This window comes from Portunus trituberculatus, chromosome 23, assembly GCF_017591435.1.
Source record: "Portunus trituberculatus isolate SZX2019 chromosome 23, ASM1759143v1, whole genome shotgun sequence".
Taxonomy (NCBI): Eukaryota; Metazoa; Arthropoda; class Malacostraca; order Decapoda; family Portunidae; genus Portunus; species Portunus trituberculatus.
The window spans coordinates 2,202,678-2,228,625 of NC_059277.1; the positions used below are offsets into that span (position 1 = coordinate 2,202,678).

Consider the following 25,948-nt stretch of genomic DNA (forward strand, 5'->3'; position numbering starts at 1 on the left):
CCAAAAGAATGGGATAAATGTCATGAAACCTCCTCTATTCAATGAATTCAGGTCACAGGAAGATGAAAACAAAGAAAGGGGCACGGAGTTTCCAGAGTGCTAGTGTGTTCTTGTGTTCAAAATTCAAATGTCTTGTCTGGTGACCTCAAGCCTCTAATTTGTCCACAGGAGCGTCATGTTACTGGTGGTGGAATTCTGCCGCTCCCGGGAAATGGTTGTGGTTCCTGAGTTGTGGACCAGCGGAAAGCGAAGCAGCACACTAACCAACCTACCAGTCCAGTCCACCGTGCAGCTTCGCAAACCATCCGCTCCTATGAGGCCCCTGGCGAGGAGTGGGTCAGCCATTCTATCCAAACCATCCGCACAGCAGGTACTTTCTAGATGTTGTACTGGAACCTTAGAGAGGAAGATTACTTATGAATGTCTCTGTTTTTTTTTATTGTTAATGTCCATCGTCCTAATATTAAAGGTACTTGTGATAATATTGAAAGTATTTATAAATTGTCCAGATCTAGAAAAATACTAGCAAATCCTCCAAATTTTCAAAGTATTCTCCATGATATTTAAAGTTCTGAACTTGTGACAATATTAAAAGTATTTATGAATGTTGAATGATTAAGAAGGACCAGTGCATTATATCCATCATCATGAAGTCTGAAACCTTGCTCCACTTCGACTCCACTTTGCATACTGTTCAACTCGTCAGCCTCCTACATGAGTGAATGGTTATTGGGCTAAAGGTCCAGGTGTTCTAAGGAGCTTATTAGGTATTCTCATAAGATCTCATCAAGGGAAATGTGCAGTTACAGGAGACATTTGTAAAATGTATAACTTTGTGAGGATGGAAACTTTAAATCAACATAACTATAGGTTTTTAAGGCGGGACATGGATGTTAACATATCTCCTATTCATTATGTTATGATTGCAGTAATTTTCGGTTAACTCTGAAACATTTCAATGTGATTAGGTTTTCAAGCAAGTGTGATGTTATTACATACTATTTCAGAATTAATCCCATCAGCATTACTGTTGCTACTGCCGGGTTAGTACCATAATTACTAAGTTAAACAACAATCATTGTTGTTACGAGAGAGAGAGAGAGAGAGAGAGAGAGAGAGAGAGAGAGAGAGTAGCTACAAAATAGATGTAGAGACAGCGGAGATATTTTATAGGTAACTCCATTAAATTTTGATGAACTCGTGTATTAGCTCATTAATGTGTTCAGTGACTTGTTTGATTAATTACTAGCCTAATTAGATTGCTGACTAACTTCAGCACTTGTTTCACGTGCATGTTTTTACCGAGAGAGAAAAAGAACTAGAGTGTTGAGTGTGTTGCTGATATGAGTGTGAGAGAAAACGAAGACATTTTATGGGAAACTTTATGAAACCTGAATGTAACGTTTATTTTATCGTTTAACTCTTTCATTGCGATGCGCAACAGTAGCTATGATTTATATATACAAAATGTAAATATTCTTTATATGAGTACAGAGACTACCACGTGTAGGCCTGATGGGTTTTTTGCTGCTTTAAGTGCTTCAGAATACTATCAAGGGCAATATATAAAAAGAATACCATCATTTATACAAACATTTTTATTCCTTACCGTTGGTTGTCACACCATTTTAAAGTCATGGCACACAAAAAAGTCCCTAAGTCTTAATGACAAAACTTAATCAAACCCAATGATTAGAGAGACAAAAAACAATAACAGCAGGAGACGAACACAGACACAAAAACACCAACAGAAGCTTCCACAACAAGAAAACTAAGATAAATTACTAACAGGACGGCGAGTAACAAACAACAACAAAGGCGAGAACACAAGCAAGACAAACTAATGAAGGTAGAAGGAAAAGCTTTCTTGCATATGAATGCGTGTGTGTGTGCGTGAATGTATGGTCAACCTAGTAAACAGCAGGAAGACTCTTGAAAGCACGGAGACCAGGAAAAAGAGGCGGAGAGCGGGGTGGTCTTCCTTTCATAACAACGTGGTAGGGGATATGGTAGGTGTGGTCTAGATGCTGCACATGGGAGGGGTGTCTTTCCGCAGCACCCGGTCCTTGTCACAGCAGGAATCTCAACGCGGCATCCTTGGCTCCAAGTTAATTGATCCTTCGCTCAGCTGAACTCTCTTAAGAACATAATTCATCTGCAATGAGAGACAAACAGGGTGAGGGAGTGTGGTGGAAATGAGAGAGAGTGTGGCAGGCAGTGTGGAGAAGACTATGGTGAGGATGAGGGAAAGAAAAGATATGGTGCATTAGCTATGGAGAAGGCTCAAAAGGAAAGTAGGGAAGGGGAGAGGGGAGAAAATTAAGTGATAGTGGATTGAGGGAAGAGGATAAAAGTGGAAATGAAGGAAGGTAAGGAAGAAATGGGGTTTGCTCTTGGAGGGGAAGGATATGGGAGTGGAGTATATGATGGGGATGAGGTGGGAACTGGGAGTGACGTATGATGGGGATGAGAGAGGCACATAGTAGCATTGGATGGTGGACATGGGGACATCGGATAGCCATGAAGGAAGAAAATGAAGTGATACTGAAGGAGGGGAATGGAAGAGAAAGGGACTGGACTTATACTTTGGGCAATGTGTGTAATCTTAGTAAGTATTTCTCGTACATCTATGCATAATACAAACACGCTTCAATCCATTTATGATTCGAGTATATTTTCCCTCCCCACATCGACATTCTGAGGAACGAAGAGACGGTTAGCTGAGTGCAGGAAATGATGGCACTGCATTCTTAAACATTTCGACAGCTTCACTGTTCTTCACTATGTCTTGTAGAGATTGTTTTTAATTATTGTTTTCATGGCTCCAATATTAAGTTAGGAATTAAGAGGATAGTGAGTTTTTTTAAAGGTGTTCTTAGTTCAACTCTGCATTAGATGTTATTTTATGATATTTAAGTGTCTATTAGAAATTAGTGTTTTTTTTAAGGTATTTCTATGACTAGTAACAGTTCAAGAGGTCTCGAAAGAATACTACTCTGCGGCACCACCAGGAAACTGCACCCATGAAAAAGAAATGTGCATATGAGAACAGAGCGTTTCCTAACACAAGACCAGGTTCTTACCATCATCCAAAAATACACAACCGTCTTGAAAGCTGTAGTAGTAGTCATCTCCCAAACCTTTGCAGTTCTCTTCTGTATACGTCCACGTGTTCTGCTCTGTTCTCCGGCACTGGAAGTATTTCTTGCATAGAAGCCTTAAGGCCTGAAAGAAAGTATTCACGTTAGCCAGGTCTTCACAATGCACAAATTTCATGTATTTATATATTTGTTTATTGTTATTTCTCTCTCTCTCTCTCTCTCTCTCTCTCTCTCTCTCTCTCTCTCTCTCTCTCTCTCCTCACAATAAATCTGTTCTCCTCGTCACAGTAGGCGTAGTTATAACAGAAGTTGCCCTTGATCCAGTCGTCGTCTGGCACTGTCTTATCGACGGAGCACGTGAAGGTGTTGGAGTTGTTGAGAGGCACGCCGCCAGGAGGAGGGGTGGGGGGCTCCGTGGGCTCAGGGCATTCTGAGAAAAAAAGAAATGGATTGATAGTACAAATAACTTCATATATACGCTCTGTCTTCTTGGTGCAAATGTGCCCCATGTTTTGTGAGCCAAGAGTTCCTCAGGCGCATAGGTTCGAATCCTGCTCACTGTACGAAGTTAGGAAGGGATTGGACTTATCTTTTGGGCAATGTGTGTAATCTTAGTAAATATTTCTCCTACATCTATATAAGATACAAACACGCCACAATCCATTCATGACCAATTGAGTATATTTCTCTCCCACATGAACATTCCAAAGCACGAAGAGACGGTTAGCTCAGTGCAAGAAATGATAGACCTGTACTCGTGGTTACCAAGTGCCACAACCATCAGATTACTTCGTTCGGAGGCACAGTCCACGCCCTTGTGAATTAGGAAAACGACAAAGGAAAATCTCTCTCTCTCTCTCTCTCTCTCTCTCTCTCTCTCTCTCTCTCTCTCTCTCTCTCTCTCTCTCTCTCTCTCTCTCTCTCTCTCTCTCTCTCACCTGCCGGGATATTCACGCAAACTTTCCGGTCCTTGTCGTACGCCATGTCGGTGCCGCCACACAGGGCCGCCGCGGGGATGAAGGCGGTGTTGATGAAGCAACCAGTGCACAGGCTCAGCGTCACTGGCTCCGGCGTGCAGTACTCCTTGGGCGGGCAGATGGTCTCATTGAACGTGCAAGGGAAGGGGAAGCTGTCATCGATGCCTGTGCCATCTGTAGGTACTGGAGTTGGTGGTTGTGTCGGTGGTGGCTGCGTTGGTGGTGGCTGCGTTGGTGGTGGCTGCGTTGGTGGTGGTTGTGTTGGGGGTGGCCGTGTTGGGGGTGGCTGTGTTGGGGGTGGCTGTGTTGGGGGTCGTCGTGTTGGGGGTCGTTGTGTTGGGGGTGGTCGTGTTGGGGTTGGTTGTGTTGGGAGTATCTGCGTTGGAGGTCCTACGGGTGGCTCAAAAGGCTCGTCGCTGCAAGGTTCTGTCAGGTGTGGAAAGACGCACTGGTCCAGATGGTCATCAAACGTCGTGCCAGGTTCACATTCGAAGAAGAAGATTCTGAAGTAGCCGGGAACCATGATGGGCGCGCACCTGTGAGGGAAAGGAAGGTGAGAGGGCGTGAGGGGGATACAGAAAAAAAAGAAAGGACAAAATGAAAGGGAAAATTATGGGATGAGACAAATATAGAAGTAGGGATGTTTAGAGAGCACAGTTGGTAATGAAATGAAGGTAAAGGACTGAAAGAAAAGGAAAGAAAAAGAGATGGTGTGAGATGAGAAGTTTAGTTATAAGTGATGGGAACGTAAGGCAAGACATGAATAAAGTAAGGGTAAAGAAAATGAAAAGAGGAAAGGGATAGAGAAAGCAAAGAAATTGGATAGTCGTTGGTAAGCTGGATGACACGCGTTTACCTGTCATCACGTGATGTTCCTGCCTACCTATAATATGTACGTACAGTCCTTTCCCCGTACCGTAAGCGCCGCCTGTCAGCACTTGTAATTAATGAAAATAACCCGCATAATAAAAAAATTAAGTTATAGTTTTTATCTTATTTTCGTTTTTCAGATTTCAGCTAAATCTATTATTTTTTCACTACTTTTACCTTTTGGTCTAACAGTCCTAGTATTTTGATGCAATTTTATATATTCCTGCGTTATATGACCTTAGCATTTGCAGCGACATTTTTTAACTACTTTACCTCACCTGTGAGCAAGACTCACCTGTAATACCAGGAGCAGTTCCGCGGGTGACGGAAGGTCCCCTCCTCCTGGCAGGTAACGCGGGGGTCCGTAATGTTCTTCGGGTACCGCCAGTCTGGAGGAAGAGTGACATAATCATTAATGAGATAACAGGAACTGATCCTTATGTTCTTACTAGTCTGTGTGATTACACTATTCTTCCAGTAAACATGGAAAAGGAAAATCTGAAGTTGTTAAGGTTGCTTGTTGCCAAGGATAAGAAAGAGAAAAGCTGCTCTTATGAATGTTCGCCCATAAAGCTTTTAAAGAAACATATGATATAAGAACATTTTTTCTTTGTGTAAGAAGGAATACCGGCCAAAGGCAACGAAAATAGTGTCAAAAAAGGCCCACTAAGGTGCCGGTTCCCACACATATATATGGTGGTAGATAGGAGTCATAATTTTTTATTTCATTTAAAATTTTGCGGGAGGAATGTATGTGTGGTTAGATGCATGTAGTTTTATGTAAAGAAGATAATTGTCTTTAGAGGACAGACTGTGACTGCCCCCTGGTGTTGTGAGACACAAAGGGAAAAGCTCAGTGAAATCACAGTTGGCTTTAATGATAAGTTCACACTGAACCAGTGCTATTACACCTCACTCGGAGTAATTATCGTTTCGGCAGGTGTTTACTGCCTCCTCCTTGGGAGTGGATACCAAGCCACGCCACCACGTCTTCCCGATTATGTGGCCCGTGTCTAACAGATCGTGTGAGGAAAAGAGCTTGAAACATCCTTCTTGCAAATGTTCAAGTCTTAGTAAGGAGAAATACAAAAGTAGAGAGGGATTTCTAAAGTTTTCTTGGACAGCACTTACCCTCGGTGCCTGGGCCTCTTCCCAGAGTCACGGCCAGGAATGCGGCCATCACGGTCAAACCTATCATGATTGCCTCGCACCGCGCCATCTGTGGATAAGAGGACATGTTTGTATCGTGAGGAAGAGAACATATTTACCCCTAAGACATGAAGTCATCTGGTGAAAGGAACGGAAACAGGTAAAAAAAAAAAAAAAAAAACACGTTTGATCTCACATCCTCAAAAGAGAATATCAAATGGGGTGTATGAATAAGATCAGTTCATGAGACGCGGCGGTGTGTGAGGGAACTCATAGAGGAACGGGGAAGGAATGAGCTGCTGAGGTGGACAGAGAATTCATTTTCGGAGTATCAGCACGAGTAGTCAGTCTGGGCAAAGGTGTAAGGAGGTGCCCAGGTGAATCTTGAGCGCCTCAGTGAATACATAGCCACGCCATCACATCTTCCTGATTATGTGGCGCTCGTCTAACAGATCGTGTGAGGGAGAGAGCTTGAGGGAGCGTGGTGGTGTAAGAGGGTGTGTGAGGAAGTGTGTGGTGTGTGAGAGAGACGGTAACAAGGAAAAAGAGTTAGGGGAGGAATGAGTTAATCTGAAAACTTTATCTATCACACACACACACACACACACACACACACACACACACACACACACACGAGGAATCTTCTAAAAACAGTAGGAAAAAAAAGAATGGAGAAGAATTACTACACACGCATCGCTCACGGCACTTGGGTCCATTTTTTTTGTGAATTAGGAAAAAAAATGCAAAGAGAGAGAGAGAGAGAGAGAGAGAGAGAGAGAGAGAGAGAGAGAGAATAAACATCATCCATTCTTCCTTCCCGTTTGTTCTTATCTTATCGAAATTTCTATGGAAGTACTTCATTTAATTTTTGTGACTTCTCTATTTTCTTTACCTTGATATTCTTTTTCTTTTCTTTATTTTTCTTCTATTTTTTCTTCTCTTATTATTTTTAAGCTTATTTCCTGTCAATAATGATGAGTGGCATGTCAATTGTATCCTTTGTTGAGAGAGAGAGAGAGAGAGAGAGAGAGAGAGAGAGAGAGAGAGAGAGTCTGTTGCGTGGTAGGGTTACGGGAAAGGAATGGGAAGGAGGGTACATAATTACAGAAAGGAATGATGACTTGGGGTTATGACGAATAATGAAGCTTTCTCTCCTCCTCCTCCTCCTCCTCCTCCTCCTCCTCCTCCTCCTCTTCCTCCTCTTCCTCCTCCTTTTCATCATCATCATCATCATCATCATCATCATCATCATCATCATTACACTTCCTTCTTTTTTTCTTCCTTCCTATACGCTCTTCCTGTTTATTCATATATATTTATTTATCTATCTATCTATTCATCTTTATTGAAACTCCATAAGTATAAAGAACGGCAAAATTATCATAACACTTCCTTATTTTTTTCCTTATTTTCTTGTAGTTTGGATTTCAGAAGAATTGACAAAGAATGAGTTTAAGAATAGCTTTTAGTTTGTAATGCGACTCGTAACTGTGGAACAGGGAGGGACAGGTAGCGGTAGTCTGAAGAAGATAACACTAAGAGACGTACTGATTACAGATTCGTTTTTATGGTAACCCAGAAGAGGTTCTTATGGTAACCCAGGAAAGTAAGAACGAGAAGAGCAAAGAAGAGCGAGGTACAGGAATGCAGAGCTAGGCAGAGTCTTATAATTCTTAATAATTGATTACACCGCACGAGTAATACAGTTACAGATAACATAGACGTAGTATTAGTTTGAAGAACGTACCTTTAAGTTAGCTTATGTTTAGCTAGATATTAACTGATAATCTCTATATAGTTATTCTGTTCACCTTTCTAACACAAGAGTTAACCAGTACTTTCACTCGTTCATCTCTTTTTTTTTTCTTTCTTTTTTTTTTATTTATACCATGTGGGCTTTTCACGGGAATTTATGGGCTAAATGGGGGTACATTTTTGGGGGTACCTCCTATCTCAAAGCCCACCCGCTAGGAAACCATTGCTCCAAGTGAGGAACCCCAATCTACAATGGGACCGTGGACAGGATTCAAACCCCATGCGCTTGGAGACCCATCGAACCCCAAAGCACGCATGGTTCCACTGGTAAACTCTGGAACTCCCTGCCTGCTTATATATTCCCATGTACTACCTATGACTTAAACTAAATAAAGAGGGAAGTTTCAAGACATTTTTCCCATTCTGTTCGCTAACTCTATCAACTGTTCGCGGAATGGCATCTTAGTGGGTCCTGTTGTTTAATAGTTTTTGTTGTCTTTGGCCAGTTATCCCTATTACATAAAAAAAATACACTATATGATGACCAAAAATGATAAAGAACATGTAGTACTTTGAAGAACCTACAGTAAAAATGCGGTTAAGTTAAGTTGGGTGAGGTTGAAGCTTTACTGGCTAAGGGTGATTAGATGCAACAGACTCCCTTAGTGATATTCTAGTCTTGTGGCCTCCTTTGACCTGACTCGTGGCTATTGGCGTGACCTGGCTTTCTTTCTTTCTTTTCTCATGTCTGCCTGGTTGTCTCCGTGTGATCTGGCTTTCACTCTCATGACCTCGCCCACCACGATTGAGGTCAGACAACTTTCCTGACCTCGATTCCTTTTTCATTATTCCTATACTGTGTTGTGCTGTGTGTGTGTGTGTGTGTGTGTGTGTGTGTGTGTGTGTGTGTGTGTGTGTGTCTCTCTCTCTCTCTCTCTCTCTCTCTCTCTCTCTCTCTCTCTCTCTCTCTCTCTCTCTCTCTCTCTCTCTCTCTCTCTCTCTCTCTCTCACACACACACACACACACACACACACGAAGAATACTAAAGACTACATGAAGTGGGAAGGAAGATGGAAAGAGGAGGAAGGAGGAGACGCATCAGACTCTGTAATCTCGGAGGAGAGAGAGAAAAAAAAAAAAACTAGCAAAGTGACAAGACTTGATTGGGGCAGCACCTGGATGTTACCTGGATGGACCACGCTCCGCTCTCCTACCTGTCCTATGAGCGCCTCCAACTGACAGCGGGTTTTTTTATTTTTTTTATCTCTCTCTCTCTCTCTCTCTCTCTCTCTCTCTCTCTCTCTCTCTCTCTCTCTCTCTCTCTCTAGCTCGAAGACGTCTTTAACTCTCGGATATAAGGCTGCACCGCTACTCGCTCCTTCAAACAGAAATTCCGCTATCTGATTATTTTTTTGCTTGTTTGAGTTGAAGTTATATTTTAGAAGGCCTTATTTTGGGCCTCGTACCTGGTCATTCTTTCATTTTGCCGTTTAGTGGTGAAAAAAAGGAGTGTTCTCTTGGTTTTTCTTTATTATTTGTTATGTGATGGGTGTTTCGTGGCCTTTTTAAACTAATGAATCGACTTTTTTTTAATCTAAACTTCTGTTGATGAAATATGTTCGTAATGTGAAGAGTTTGATCAGTTGACTATTTAATGATATAGTGAATGAGTCAATTCTTTATTTGATACAAGAAGTGGCAGTGACAATTAAAATTTTATCTTGATGTACCTTTTCTTCCTTCTCTTTCTGTATATCTTTCTATCTTCTATTCCTACCATTAAAAAAAAACATTAATCTTTCACTTATTAGATTCAGGAAAATGAGTGTTAATAATTCCTTCACCCACTTCCATATCACTCAAAAATCAATACCCATACAACTGTCTATTAATGCTTTGTTCTTTTTGGCTTCATATCTTCTAATAATCAGTCACCTCCAACTCATTCATTGCTCTATTTTCTGGCTTTTTTTTCCCCGTACAGTGATAAATATTCTATTAACCTTCTATTCAACTTTTTTTATTCTTTTTTCAACTCTTTATTTAGTCTTGTTTTTGTTTTTTTCTTGTTTAGCTTTTATTACCATTCCATTATCAATGCTCTTTCAACTTTCTATTCTGTTCCGTTTTTAGCTTGGTAACTCAACATTCTTCCATATGACGTGAAGTTAAAAAGACTGATTGAAATAATGATGCACTAACGCCATCTAACAGTCGCCACTCACACTGTTGCGTCGATACCCACTCCTTGTCTCGCTTAATTATTTCCTGTCGCACGCTTTATCTTTCTACTCTCTCTCTCTTTTATTATCCCTCGTCTCTTCCTTCTCCTCCCTCCTCCTCGCTCCTCAGTCCTTCTTCCTTTCCCTCCTACTAACGCCCTCCATCCGATATACTCTTCTTTTCCCTCCCTCCCTCTTCTTATTGTTGCCATCCGGTCTCGCCTCTCAAACCCTCCATTATTATGATTTTATGTACGACTTTGCTTCCTATGTATACAAAGTTCTTATGTATGGTGCTCTCAGATATTCGACCAGTGTACAATTTACTCCTGTCTTACCAAGCGTGGCCTTAGTTCTCTTATGTAGTACTTTTGACTTCAACAGGTTCTTGTGGAAGGTATTGAGATTTCTAGGGATGTTTTTATGATCCACACGAGAGATTAATATGAATTCTGTATCATCAGTTACACACACACACACACACACACCAGGTGGTTAAGCTTGCGAGACTGTTCTATGGTTCAGTGTTTGTAATTATAAGAAGTTGTTGTATAGAAGGAGGTGTTATGTGGGTGTTACGTTGGTTTTGTGGAGTTCTTAAGGGTTTCGAGGAGTTCCAGCGGGTTTTATAGCGTATTGATGTGTGTGTGTGTGTGTGTGTGTGTGTGTGTGTGTGTGTGTGTGTGTGTGTGTGTGTGTGTGTGTGTGTGTGTGTGTTTATCTCAGAGGTACAAGTAAGACGTGGCTTAATTTCCTTGTGCTGAGATGAAGTATTCTCTCTCTCTCTCTCTCTCTCTCTCTCTCTCTCTCTCTCTCTCTCTCTCTCTCTCTCTCTCTCTCTCTCTCTCTCTCTCTCTCTCTCTCTCTCGCATATCTGAGTTCGAGAGTAATGGGATGTACTTTGTCCGTCCGTCTGTCTGTCCGTCTGTCTGTCTTCCTGCTTATGTATCGACCTCTTGTCATCTCTTGTGTTCGTCTTCCTGTCTTCCATAATGGCGTGTCTTCATCTTCATGGCTGTGTCCCTACGTGCCTGTCTGTATGTCCGTTTGTCTGTCTGCGTGTTTGTCAGTCTTTCCATCTCACTGTTTATCTGCGTCTCTCTTATGTCTGTCTATCTGTCTTTGTGTGTGTGTGTGTGTGTGTGTGTGTGTGTGTGTGTGTGTGTCTATGACACGTGTGTATCTTCATGTTTGTTTCTGCTCTCTCTCTCTCTCTCTCTCTCTCTCTCTCTCTCTCTCTCTCTCTCTCTCTCTCTCTCTCTCTCTCTCTCTCTCTCTCTCTCTCTTACTCCATCTCTCCCCCAACCTCTCTCCCTCTCCTTCCCTCCACCTGCTCTAATCCTCACTTGACCCAAGGTGCATTAATACAATATGAATATAAACCCTCTGCTTAAAATCCTGCAGGAACGATTTATCTTTCTTGCTATTACAAATCTACCCAGGAAAAACGAATTAAAATGCTCATAAACGTCATGCTTTTTTTAGATGTTGAAGATTTAGTGTTCAAGGTTAGCGGTGAATCTATCCCTGTCTTATCGTGAGGTTAGGTTTACTCTCAGACCCGGAAGAGAAAGCACACGGATAAGCAGGCATGGACAGAAAATGCGTGCAAAAGAAAGAGAGACAGACAGAGAGAGAGAGAGAGAGAGAGAGAGAGAGAGAGAGAGAGAGAGAGAGAGAAATGAGTTGAGATTATTGCGAGAAGAGACCTTGCCTTTAAGGAAAACTAATAATAATGTACTAAAAAAAACTGTAAATAAAATGTTCTTAACCGTACAAGAGAGAGAGAGAGAGAGAGAGAGAGAGAGAGAGAGATAATGCAAAAAATCCAACCTTTAAGAATAAACAATGATAATGAGTAAAAAAAAAAAAAAAAACAAGATAATCTTTAAGCAACTGTATAAGGAACGTAAACTTTCTATTTTTACATATATATTTAAGCATCATCGTGTACGTGTGTGTGTGTGTGTGTGTGTGTGTGTGTGTGTGTGTGTGTGTGTGTGTGTGTGTGTGAAGATGAATAATAAACTGATAAGATATAGAAGCTGAATCATGCAGGGAAGCCAGAAAGTACCGTAAGCCCTCGACTTTGAAGTGTGGTGACCAAAGCTACCAGGAATGAAACTTGAGGTAAAAACAGGAACAGTAGCTTATTCCCACACGAGGAGGAGAAGGAGAAGAAGAAGAAGAAGAAGAAGAAGAAGAAGAAGAGGAAGAAGTAGTGAAGGGAGGAGGAGAAACATTAACAATTACTACAAAATGAGGAGGAAAAAGAACAAGAACAGGAGGAAGAACAAGAGGAAGAAGGGGAGGAGGAAGAAGAAAAAGAACAACGATAACAACAGCAGGAAGAAGAGAAATAGGAAGAACAGAAGGGAAAGAAAGAAAAATACAGGGAAATGAGAAGAAAGAAGGAAGAAGAACAGGAGAGAGAGAAGGGAAAAGAAGAACAGAAATAGAGGGAAGAGGAAAAGAAAAAAGGAGGAGAAAAAGAAGAAGAAGAAGAAGAAGAAGAAGAAGAAAGAAAAGAGAATAAGGAGAAAAAAAACTAAAACTGGAGAATAATGACAGTAATAATTTAAATAATAGTAATAATAATAGTAATGATGATAATAATAATAAGAAAAAGAAGAAGAACACGAAGGAGATCAGGAGGAGGAGGAGGAGGAGGAGGAGGAGGAGGTAAGTGAACCCACCCGGACCAGAGAGGCACATACCTGGCTTACCTAACGAAGGAAAAGGTCAGGATTGGCTGGAGAGAAATCGTAAAGGACAACCCGGAAGAGAGAGAGAGAGAGAGAGAGAGAGAGAGAGAGAGAGAGAGAGAGAGAGATATGAAAAGAGGATATAGAAGGTAGGAGGATAATTGAAGGAAATACCGATGAAGGAGGAAAAGTCAAAGGACAATAGAGATAAATAAAGAACAAGAACAAAAACAAGAAAAACAAGGGGGAGGAGAACAAAAATGGAGGAGGAGGAGGAGGAGGAGGAAAAGTAAGATATCACGCAGAAGAAAGTAATAAAGATAATAAAGAATGTGAGGAACAAAGGAGGAAAAGTCTTTGATCACAATCTCATGAATCAGAGAGGGTGGGTGAGGGGAGGCCTTCCTCTGTGCTGTCACACTGCCCTACCTGTAATATTAATAACTACTGTGGAAAAAATATTAGAAAACACTTAAGGAAGGTTCCATTATTATTAGTTAGTCTTTATCATTCTTAAGAAAAAAATATTACGTTACATTTACCATTACACCATTTGAAGTCTTATATTCACCACCAAAATTATTAACGTCACCACTCCACCATCACCACCACCGCCATCGCCACCATCACCACCACCGCCATCACCACCACACAGGAACAAAGCCTAAACAAATAAAGCAAGACAGGCAAACAAAACCAAACACACACGCGTAAAGAAAGTGAATCGACGCTATCGACTAAGCATCAGCGTTACGACGAGGAAGGGCTCAGTGTTGCTGGAGAGAGAGGGAGAGGAGTGGTGGGAAGGGGAGAGGCACTGGGGTTCACTCACTCTCCCTCTCGAAGGTGACGGGGTAAGGGCATCGGGAGGCGAGAGAGGGAGGAGGTGAGGGGGGAAGGGCGGAGCGTCGGGTAGGACAGCCATTGACCCCGGACAAGGCTGGCGGGGCGAGGCACAGACTGGGAAAGGAGAAGCAATGGTAGAGACGGGACAGAGATAAGGTAAGGAGGCGGGACAGACAGAGGGATGAAGAGACGAGCCAGAGATGTGCAATGGGGCAGAGAGACGGAGCTGAGAGAAGAGGTAGAGACAGGGAGACTTTTGGGCGGGGTTCTTGTGTGTGTGTGTGTGTGTGTGTGTGTGTGTGTGTGTGTGTGTGTGTGTGTGTGTGTGCAGGTCCAAGGATTAACTCGGTAACGGATCCCTTTATCAAGCTGTCGTGTTGGTCGCTGCTCGTGGTCTCAAACAAGCCTATTTTTTTTTTTTTTTTTTTTTTTTTTGCGACACAGGAGGACATGAGAAGATTTAAGTTATGCTGTGGTAGTTTTGCTGTGGTTGATCATGAGTTTCTTTGCTATGAAGGTGAAGCGAAGGTTGGACTTTTTTCCTTTTTTTATTTTATTGCTGCATTTGTCATCGTTTGCTTTATTGAGTGCCCTGGGAGTCCTTATAAATCAGAGGAGTTTGATCCTGTCAGGGAGAGTTGAGGAATCCGATGACAGGGTTGAAAAATGATGCGATTTGTAAACACAAACATGAGACAAGAAACACGATGAGAAGCAAGGCGGACTTTCCTCTCCTTGCTCCGCGGCGGGCTGGGGACTTTACTGTTGATTTATGAACGTGGAATTGTTTTTTTCCCTCTTTTTTCTGATTCGTGGTGCTTGTAAACTAAAATTTACGATTCACACATCACTGAGAAACACAAACACACACACACACACGCACACACACACACACACACACACACACACACACACACACACACACACACACACACACACACACACACACACACACACACACACACACACACACACACAGACACACACATACACACACACACGATTGAGGAGGCCACCCCACGTTTTGGTCCGTTAGAGCTGGCAACCCACGGCCCCACAACACGCCTTCAGATTTCCACAGGTTCATGGGGAGGACAGAGCGCTGGAGGGGTGAGAAGGCGCCAGACGCTCGCCAGAAACAGGAAGGTTCACAAGGAGTACAAGGCCTCACGGGTCAAGAGGAGGAGGAGGAGGAGGGGGAGGGGGAGGAGGGGAAATATACTCATGAATGCAGGAAAGAAAACGGAATCCTTACACTGTGAAATTGAGAAGATAAGGATTAGATGAATTTTACACCTGTTAGAAATTGTTACCTCCTCGTGTGATAAGTTCCGCTACCTCCTATTCTTCCTTCTCCTCCTCCTCCTCCTCCTCCTCCTCCTCCTCCTCCTCCTCCTCCTCCTCCTTCACTATTCTTTTTCTCTCCTCTTTCCTGCCTCCTCTTTCCTACCTCCTCTTCCCTTTCTTTCTCTTCAAATCGCCATGAGGAGATATGCCGCTTTACAAAGTTACCTTGTTAGGGTTCTCTCTCTCTCTCTCTCTCTCTCTCTCTCTCTCTCTCTCTCTCTCTCTCGTTTACTCTCCGTCGTGTAAATATCTCGCTCGCAAAATGATAACGGTGTTGTTTTACAGTCGCGCCGGCAACATTCGCTAGGCGTTGCCCTTGTAGCCATCACCTTCACCTTCACACACACACACACACACACACACACACACACACGTCCAGGTCAGTGAGAATCAGAATGGCCTTTGTCTTCGTGTGTGTGTGTGTGTGTGTGTGTGTGTGTGTGTGTGTGTGTGTGTGTGTGTGTTGTGGTCAGGTGTCGTGGTTGGTTGAGCGTGCGTTTAATCAAGTGTGTGAGCTCATTTAACACGTCCTTGGGAAGAGTATGTACCTTAACTAATTGTATGACCACCACCACCGCCACCACCAGGGACCAAGAAACCACTACCACCACCTACAGCTGACATTTAAACCACCGTCTGCCACAGCCACTCAAACGCCACTACCCTCTACCCACTGCCCACTTAGCACGCCTCACCGCCCACTGTTTACCTTCCCCCCACTACTACAGTTACTACAGCTTCCACATACCGCGCGAGCAAATGTTGAACCGCGATAAAGATTCTGATCATAACTAAGAGAGAGAGAGAGAGAGAGAGAGAGAGAGAGAGAGAGAGAGAGAGAGGTTAAGATAATGAGGTGCAGACTTTAATCACACACACACACACACACACACACACACACACACACACACACACACACACACACACACGTACATATATAGACAATGCATTCCATCTCTCTAACCGATATTTAATACTCCTCGTCATTTGCAATTTTGATTCGGTCCATTAGATTCAACCATTTATGAATCTCATGCCATAAAACCAACCAGCATCTCCAGTATGAGGGACAAGAGTTTGAATGAAAGTTGAGGCAAAAAACAAAGAAGAAAATGCAGAAAACCTGAATGATGCTACTTAGACGTGTCAGTTTTGTCGTGTGTTTCTTCATCTTTCTCCCCCTTGAAGGTTTATCCGAGTGTGGTATTAAGGTTTCTTGACTTCCTCGACCACTAAGCCATCTTTAAGCCAGTCCATCTCTATTCCTCTCTTTTTTTAACTATTCCTTCTTTAGTTAATTCTCTAAGCAACTCTTAAGCCATTTATCTCTACACTATGCAAGATATAAGCCACTCCTAACCACCTCAAGTTTTTAGCTACGCCAAGCCACTCCTAATCATCTCTTTAAGCCACTCTTCTCTATCCATTTCTCTAAGTTGTCCCTCTCCAAGCCATTTATATAAGCTATTTCTCTAAGCCACTCCTAAGCCACTTCTCAATTTGCGATCTCTTTACACTACTCTCTAAGTCATTTTCTTAAAGTTAGTTCTCTTCAAACTATCTATATCAGCCATTTTTCTAAGCCACTCCTAAGCCACTTCTCAATCTGCGATCTCTGTAAGCCATTTTCTGTCCTAGCCACTCCCTGTCCTTGCCATTCCTTGACCTGCAGCAGAGGGACATGACCTGCAGACGTGATGCAGCTAAGGACAGGTCACTCACCTCCACTCACTTCCCTCCTGTCGCCTGTCACCTGTCACCTGTCTAGTATTAATCAACTCAATCTTACATCTTCTGTCTATCTTCTTTCATTTTATTATTGTCATTTTTGTTTTGTTTTTTCTTATTTCTTCATTTATTCTTTCTTTTTATTTCTTCATTTGTTTCTTCATTTTTTTTTTTCCGTCTACCTTTCTTTTATTAGTGTCTGTTTTTGTTCCGTCATTATATTTTTATGTCTGTTCCGTCTGCATTCTTGCCTTCATCTCCTTCTATGTGTGTCTTTTGTATTCTCTATCTCTTCACCTAACCATGTCTGCAATCTCCCTTGTTTCGTTATCTTTGTCCAAGTATATTTCCTCTGTATCTCTTCATTTGTCAATTTTTTTTCCTGTATTCCATCTATCGAACCCTATCATTATTCTTTCTGATCATTCTTTCATATTATTTTTCTTCCATCTATCATCTTTTTCTCGCTGTCTTTATACCTTCCACCTTTTAACTTTCCTACTCTTTTCTCTTCAGCGTCTCCTCCTTTAGATCTGTCCTTAGTCTTCATTCTCCCCATCTTCTCAAACCTCTTTTTTTTTTTGCTTTTGAACAACTTCCATTCGTCATTGCTAGTTTTATTGTCAACCTAACCAGTCAGTCTGCACGTTTCTCTTCATTAATCCTACCTAGCCACTATCCTCCTATCCGCGCATCTTTTCCCTTCCCTTACTTCTCTGACCTGCATATTCACCATACTTGTTCTCCATTCTGCTGTCTGCCTTGCCCATCTGCATATCCATCTCATCTTGTCTCCTCTTTCTCTCTCTCTCTCTCTTTCTGTCTCCGTCTTTCCCCCTTTCCTAATTCCATCTCCACTTAACTTTTCTCCTCCAGTCTTCTCCTTCGCACTTTGTTTTCCTTTTTCTAAGTTAATTTCATGTTAGGTTTAAGTTGTTTTCTTCCTTGCTTTGATTTTCCGTGTCCTTCATATACTTAATTTGCATTTTTCTTTTTTCTTCTCCTCCTTCCATCTTGTTTATTCGTTATTCCTCTGTTTTTCGTCCTTACTTCATTTCTCTGCTTCTTTACATATACGTGATGTTTTTAACCACTGCCCTTTCTGTGTCTTCTTTATCTCTTCCTCTTCCTCTTCTAGTCATTATATCTTCTCTTTCTTTCTCTTTCCGCTCTTTGTTCACTATTCTTTTTTTATTTAATTTTCGCTTTCTTTTTAATTTACATTTTTTTTCGATCTCTCATTATTATTGTTTATATTATATGATTCCTCTTTCTTTCATTCTTCTACAGCGTTTTTATTACTGTTCTTCTTCTTCTTCCTCTGTCCTTCCTTTCTCCCGCCTCATATTCCTCCTCTTCTGCTCTTTGTTCAGTCTAACACTCTCAATCCTTTCTTATTTTTTTTTCTCCTCTCTTTCACCATCCTATATCCTTGCCCCTCTTCCTCATTTCACCTCTTCTATCTACTTTGTCCATCCTTATACTCTCTCCTTATACTCTTTCCTTCCTTTTCCCCTTTCCCTCTTCCTTCTTCCTCCTCCTCCTCCTCCTCCTCCTCCTCCTCTTGTCTTTACTCATTATTCATCCTCTTCTTCCTTCCTTGTCAATCCATTCATAACCCTTTCTCTTTCTTTCTCTTCCTTTTACCTCCACATTCCTTCTTCCTTTCCTCCCCCCATTATCTTCCTCCTAACCTTCCTGCTTTCTCTCCTCGCCCCGCCCTTCCCTGCAGGACTGGAGGGCGTAGCTGAGACAGGGCAGGCTCGTCTTATGTGCCTGGTTGAGATTAAAGAGTCTCGCCTTACCCTCTGCCAGATTTGTGTCTACTGCAGTCTGACTTTGGATATTGGTTACTCTCACTCTGTTTGTGATTCTCCTTATTTAAAGATTTAGTGGTTTTTTCTGTGTTTTTTTATGTTTATTTTTCTAGAATTGATTTGTTTTTCCTGTGTTGTTTATTTTATTTATCTACGTTCCTTCTACATTCTGATTTCCCTTACGTCACTATTTTTAGGGTTTTTTCTTCTGTTTTATGTCTCCATCTTTCTATTATTGTGTTTTCTTCTTTTTTGTCTATCTTTTAACTCTTTCTTTGTGGTCTTCGTTTTCTTTTTCTTCACTTGTTCTCTATTCTGGTGTCTTCTCCTGTACTCTTTATCACTATCTTTCTAATCTCTCTCTCTCTCTCTCTCTCTCTCTCTCTCTCTCTCTCTCTCTCTCTCTCTCTCTCTCTCTCTCTCTCTCTCTCTCTCTCTCTCTCTCTCTTCTTCATTCTTCTCCGTCTTCTATACTCTGTCCTCTCTCTTCTTCACTTTTCGTACACAATTTCTTCCTGACAGTGATTTTTTTCAAAGCGTTCAAACTCCTTGCAAGTAACTTTTAAGCTTTTATAAACATCCATCACATCCTTATCTTGTCCAGACTCATACACATCCACATTCTCGTCCATTTATCCAGTGTTTTGTCATCATTTCCAGACCTTAACATTCACTAATAGTAACTCTCATCCACCAGCTCATCCAAACACTCCTTCATCCATCTCTATCATGTCCAGTCATCCATACATGTATTATATAAACCTATCCATGTCATCATTCACCTATCCACTACAGGTAGGTCCAGTCGTCATTTAAACCTTCAAATCTTTATCCATATCCAGACTGCCCACATCTTCCACCTATCCACCGAGGTATCCCGTTATTCACCCTAGCCATCCACTGTTTAGACCTTCGCATCCACCTCACGTCCTCCACATCGCACCAACCACACTGCTGCCGTCTCACACCACCACATCACACAGGAATTATCTGATTACCAAGTCTTCCAGATGTTCACCTTCCCCTTCACCTTCGCTTGTCTCACCTTCACCTTCACAGCGTCTTCACCTTCGCTTGCCTTACCTTCACCTTCACAGCGCATTCACAACGCCTCACGCCCACAGCCTCTTGACCGTTCACCCACCCAAACTCGCCCCTTTCCCCCCCGCAGCGCTTCTCCCTCTTCCCCACGTTCAACCAGTCCTTCCCCCAGTAATACACCTCCTCTTCCCTCCACTCCCCACTCGCAGTCTCTAGCCATTACGTCACTGGGTGCTTGTGGAATGCGTGGCTTTCCTTTCCATGATATTTTTTTTCTGTATTTTTGTTAATTTTTTTATGTATGATTGTGGATATTTGTTATTTTTAGCTTTGGTTTTATTGCCGTTCTTTTATCATGGTTGTTATTGTTGCTGTTTTCGTGTTCGTGTTGGTATTTTCTTTGTTATTTTGCAGGTGTGAATTGTAATACTCTTAGTTATTCAAGATTTTACTGTTCTCCTGTGTCTTGTGTGTTTACTTTAAATGATCCAAGATTATCTTATCTATTACTCTTGTTCTTGCCAGGACTTGTGCCACATTCTGACACAATCGACTGTTAAGAATGTGTTCCTCTTCTCATTTATCTCATGGAATATACTTTTTCTTTTCCATCATAATTATATATTGCCATTGTTCTTACCGGTACTTTTGTCACACTTTAACCCAAGCTGCTGTTATGAATGTCTTCCTATTCTCATTCGTCTGATAGAAGAAAAACCTGATCTTGGGACATTCCAGGGAGCAAACTCGCGGGAGACAGAGTGAGAACAGGTGTGCGCAGGTGTGAGGCAGGTGCGTGTAGAAACAAGAACTCCATATATGAATAGTGTGGGGGCGGTGAATGGGTAGTATGGTAAAACAAGAACAGGTGTGTGTGGGAGGGTGAGCAACAAGTGTGGTGGAGGAAGCGACAGGTGTGTGTGGGAGGCGAGAAGCTTCACCTGCAAAACCAAGTCATGGCGGGAGAAGAGAAAAGTTGAGTTAAAACGTTCATTTGAGTGTGACGGGTCTTCCTCGCACGACTTCGGAAATTCTACTCTTTTTTTTTCCCTCTTCTTCTTCTGTCTTAACTCTTCTTTAGTTTAATTTCTCATTCTTTGTTCTTTCTAATATTTCTACTTCATTTCTTTCTTCTATTTTTTTCGTTTTCCATTCCTTCATTTCTTTTCACTTTCTCACTAATTATTTCTTCCTTTCCCTGCTTCTACACCTATGTATTCTTCCTCCTCTACTCTTGCACCCTTGGCTATCCTCTACTAATGTCCTCTTCTTACTTCTTATCCTCCTCCTCTTACCCTTTCCTACTCTTCTCTTTTCTCACTATCACCTTTATCTCAGCATTTGTCTCCTCCTATCATCCTTCTCTTAACCTCGTCACTTCTTATGCGCTGTTTAATGCACCCTGTCAGTCTGTCGGAACGTGTTATGAAACCCGAATCTCTGTCTCATATAATGCACTTTTCCCCTGCTTCGGTAAATGGAAGTCGATGGAGATACAGTATAAGGAAACAGGATCGTGGTTACTCTTGTGTCACATTTATGATTCATGACCCGAGATAGAGCGCAATGGTCTCCCTCATCTTGCCGTTTTCTCTTCGCCTCGTTAAGTAATATTGGTTTTATAAGGCGACGCGTCCTGACTTGTATAATCTGTGTGTGTGTGTGTGTTTAAGTGTATATTCTTTTGTGTATGTGTGTGTCTGTGTGTGTGTTTGTAGGTTATGCCACTAAGGATGAGCGTTATCTAAATACTAGACATTGATTGACGTTTATGGCGTTGTGTTAATCTCACATATATAGAAAACGGGGCATTGACAGTGACCACCTGCTGACAGACCTCCAAACAGATCCACACATCTCTCAGCTCTGCCCTACCGCTAGAACCCGGAAGCACGGACATCACAGTACTCGTAGTTCTTGTCTTCCTTTCCGTACCTTGTGTCTCGTTCAGCAAAGGTACCGCGAATAAGAGAACACTAGACCACGACCTAAATACAACACCGGGTGACGTTTTTGTTTGTTTTTACGTCCTTTTTTAGGTTTTATACACCTTACTAAAGCTAAGATCAAAGAAAGAAGACACGTGAAGATATGTTTTTTTCTATTTCCTCTTTTTTTGTATCCGTTTAATAAGACAAGTAGAAAAATATAATGAACACGTAGAGGGACATTTTCCTTTTCTTCTCCAGTTTTTACATCTTTTGCTATCTGATAATGGAGACTTAAAAGCAAGACCAAAGAAGATGAGACTCGTTTGATTTTTTTTTTCTTATCTTTTCTTTTTTTGCTGTTTTACAAGACCAGAAGCAAAAAAAAGGTAAAACGCTGGCTGACATTTTTCCTCTCCAAATCTTTTTACGGTCTTATAATTAAGACTAGAAGCACGACAAAAGAAAGAAGAGACACATTAAGATTTTTTTCCACTACTGTTTCTACTCTTGCTTAATTATGCTCAGCTGATTACAAGAGTTAGCACTTAAGCAACATTCTGAAGGGGACACGGGTAGCTTGAAGAGTTAAGGTACAGTACGTCAGTCAAGGTGTGTATTAGTGTTGCCCCGTCCTGCCAGACCAGAAATTAGTGTTGCGTATGAGTTTAGTGAGGTTGATGACTGTACGAACTTGCTTTGGATGTTCTTAAGGTTGATAATGATTGTAGGAAGAATAATGAATAGGAATTGATGAATAGAAAGAGATTAAGAGTTAGATCAAACACCATTCCTCAGGGCTTATAATGATCGTAAGAAGAATTGCTGATGTGCACTGATGGAGAGAAAGAAATGTAGGTTTGTAATAATAGTGCGAGAACAGATACCGTTGAGAAGTGATGTAGCGTTTGTAAGTTAATGAAAGACATAAGTAAAAACACAAATTGGAACTCGCTGAGAGAAGTAAGTTTATAAGTGAAGGAAGAAGAGAAAAGTAAGAAGAAAAGATACAATAGGAGTAGAAAGAAGGAAGTGAAGAGAGCGAATTAGATATAAAAGTTTAGATAGAGAAGTTACAAGTAGAAAGAAGTAAATGAATGATGGAAAACAGGAATTGAAGGAAAGGAAAAACCTGTAAAATTTAAAGCTGATAGAAGGAAAAGTACTCTTATTATAAGTGCAGGAAAAAAACTGGTATTTATAGAAACATATGAATTCAGTGAAAAGACTCTAGAAAATAAGAAAAGAGAGTAAGAGAAATATACACAAGAAAGAAAAATTAATAAGAAGAGTACGCTAATGATAAATGCAGGAGAAAGAAAGAAAACTAAACAAAGAAAACCCATATAGTGAGAAGGAATACATCAGGAAATAGCAGTTACAAAAGCAACACTCCCAACCGGCAACTCAATTTAACTCAAGCAATAAACTCAGTGAAGGAAGGAAAGCATAAAAGTAGTCTCCGCGTGTGGCCTCGAGTGATCAATTTGTGGCCAAGAATTTAAAGCTCACCAGCATGACGCGGTAATCGGTGCACAAGTTAACTTTACGAGACTCATCCTGCTTGAGGCGAAGACCTGGCAGAGGTTTTTTTTCCCATGAGAATTGTACAGAGCAACGGTAAGATTTTTTTTTTTTTTTCCTTTCTTGTCTTTTTCTTAGTCTGTCTGTGAGAACTTAACGGGATTTTGGTGCGACTGAACTTGTAAACCGACGGTCACACCTTTCATTGATTGTTATTGCTGTTACTGTTGCTATTGTTGATGGGACAGTCAGACTTAGTGAGACAAAGATGCTATCCTTGACTAGTTTCCCTGGAGAAGCCAAAAGCGAGACTATACGAGAAAGAAGTCACCTTATAGCACCTCTGCCTCTCTTCTTGACCTTACACACCTATTTTTCTTATTTTCATTGATTTTCGTCATTATTATTTATTTGTCAGTGTACTAATACTGACGCCGCATCACTGAAATTTAACAAACTTAGATTGATTTGAAGTTTTTGTCTTCTGTTCGAGTCCTGAAATAGTTACCCGGGAGATTTAAGACGTACAGGACGCTCGTGTGTGAGAGAAAGTACTGGTGAATACCCCGCCCATCGCTACGCTATCTATCACGTGTCACGGTTTTGTAAGTTTAAATGCTGCTGTTGACACTTAGAAAAAAATGAAGAAAAAGTATTACATTCCCCCCGCCCATCGCTGCGCTATCTATCACGTGTCACGGTTTTGTAAGTTTAAATGCTGCTGTTGACACTTAGAAAAAAATTAAGGAAAAGTATTACATTCCCCGTACTGGAAAAAAGAAAGCTCACACACACACACACACACACACACACACACACACACACACACACACACACACACACACACACACACACCTGCACATACACATGCACATACACATGCACACAAGCAACACAACACAACACAACACAAGACACTACCGCACAACCCAGAAAATTTCAAACACAATATGACAGAGGGACTTCAACACACACACACACACACACACACACACACACACACACACACACACACACACACACACACACGAGCAGCAGAGAGCGGGCCACCACCTACCGCTGTTTCGCTGGCTGAAGCCCGAATGACTGTCCACACGTTCGGAGTCTGGGTATTGCCTCTTAAACCCCGCCTCTCCCTCCTTTTCTCCCTCCTCTCTGACTCTCCCTCCTTTCTCCCTCCTTTCTCCCTCCTTCCTGCTTCTCCTTCTCCTCCACCTCCTCCTCCTCTTCCTCCTCCTTGTGCACCTGTCTCGCCTCCTCAGCACACCTGTCTGTTAATTTTGCACCCGTTCCGTTTCTGCCTTCAACTTTCCTTTTCGTCTCTTCCATCTCAGTATTTTCTAACTAGCTTTCTTTTTCCTGGCTTTTTTCCTCCTCTTTGATATTTGTGTCCTATTTCCTCCTTCCTCCTCCTCCTCCTCCTCCTCCTCCTCCTCCTCCTCCTCCTCCTCCTCCTTCTCCCTATTTTTCATCGTTATCTTGTTCTCTGCATCCCTCATTATCCTTATTCACTGACCACTCTCCTTTCCATCTTCATTATACCTCTCCTCCTCCTCCTCCTCCTCCTCCTCCTCCTCCTCCTCCTCCTCCTCCTCCTCCTCCTCCTCTTCTTCCTCATCCTCGTCCTTCTCGTCCTCGTCCTCATCCTCCTCCTTCAACAAGTGCGGGCTCATAAAAGTCTAAAGGGAAAGTTATTTGTTGATGTTGGCTATTGTCAAGGGCACTAAGACTCATTCCTGCAAGGGCTGCATTTGTCTCTGTGATTGGTGATGTGTTTGTGTGTGTGTGTGTGTGTGTGTGTGTGTGTGTGTGTGTGTGTGTGTGTGTGTGTGTGTGTGTGTGTGTGTTGGTTGATTTGATGCTTTTCCTCGTGTTTTTTTTTTTTTATCCTGTCTCTTTTCTGTTATTTTTTGCTTTTCATGTTTTTTTTCATATTCTTTTCTGCGTGTTATTTATTTTTATTCTTTTAATTTTATCTTTCTCGTCCTTTTCCTTTCCTTTTTCCCGCCATTTCTGTTTCATTCTTCCTTTCCTCTCCATTCCTTTTCATTCTAAACCGTGTAATGTGTTCCATACTTTATGTGCTTGCTTTAGTATTTCTATTTACTTTTTCTTTATCTTTATCCTTTTCATTATGCATTCATCTATTTATCTATGCGTCTATTAACCCATTCTTCCTTTTCCTTTACATCCATCTGTTTGTTTATTACTTCTATGTATTTTTATTCTTTTCATCTTACTATTTCTATTTATCTCTTCCTTTCTATTCTCTGAAGCATTTATATCGTTCAGAATCCCTTTTTTATTTATCTTATCCCCACCATCTTTTGTTCCTCACATTCTGCATATAACTTTAACTCTGCTCCCTCATTTCCTCCCTTTTCCTTCTCCTTCCTTTCCCTTCCTCTCTTCTTCCTTCCCATTATTTCAAAATCAATCTCCTTTTCTTTTTTTTCTTAATCTTTCCATCGCGTATTTTTTTCTCCTTTTTTTATATCTTAGTCAACTTCAACGTCTGTTTTTGTTTTTCCATATTCTTATTTCTTTTAATGTGTCAGTGTACCCTTTTGTTACGTTACTTTCCATCTTTTTCTTATTTTCCAATTCCACCATCGCCTTTTTTATCTTTTAGTCTACCATGAAACCTTTTCCCAAGCCTTTAGTCCTTTCATTTCGTTCCACATCCTTATCTCTAGCGTTCTTTTCCTTTTAACATCGAAATTTTCTTTTTCTTCCATTTTTTTTCTTATCTTTCCTCTCTGTATCTCTTCTAAGTATCTTTAAACCTTCCCACTGCTTTCAAGCCTCTAATCTCAGCCCGTATCCTTATCTTTACCGTCCTTATTATATCTAACATCTAAGTCTTTTATAATTTTCTTATCCAACCTTTCTTTTTAAAATCTCTCTACTGCTTTCTTTAATCTTTTAGTCTACTTT

The 25,948-nt window shown here is 41.4% G+C and overlaps 1 protein-coding gene across 1 annotated transcript; it reads right to left on the minus strand.

The window, feature by feature from the left end:
* Positions 1-1,583: 1,583 nt before the first annotated feature.
* Positions 1,584-24,181, minus strand: LOC123507964 (pollen-specific leucine-rich repeat extensin-like protein 1). Its single transcript, XM_045261327.1, has 7 exons — positions 24,069-24,181; positions 6,080-6,167; positions 5,244-5,337; positions 4,040-4,614; positions 3,365-3,531; positions 3,084-3,225; positions 1,584-2,155 (listed from the first exon to the last, which is right to left on the minus strand). The coding sequence occupies exons 2-7, from the start codon at positions 6,165-6,167 to the stop codon at positions 2,139-2,141; spliced, it is 1,083 nt and encodes a 360-aa protein (XP_045117262.1). The 5' UTR covers positions 24,069-24,181; the 3' UTR covers positions 1,584-2,138.
* Between the last annotated feature and the right edge of the window lie 1,767 nt (positions 24,182-25,948).

Coding starts and splice junctions, on each gene's coding strand:
- LOC123507964 (XM_045261327.1), bottom strand. CDS start 6,167: ATGGCGCGGTGCGAGGCAATCATGATAGGTTTGACCGTGATGGCCGCA. Junction 3,532..4,039: donor TTGCGTGAATATCCCGGCAG/GTGAGAGAGAGA, acceptor TTTTTTTCTCAG/AATGCCCTGAGCCCACGGAG. Junction 3,226..3,364: donor ACGAGGAGAACAGATTTATT/GTGAGGAGAGAG, acceptor ACTTTCTTTCAG/GCCTTAAGGCTTCTATGCAA.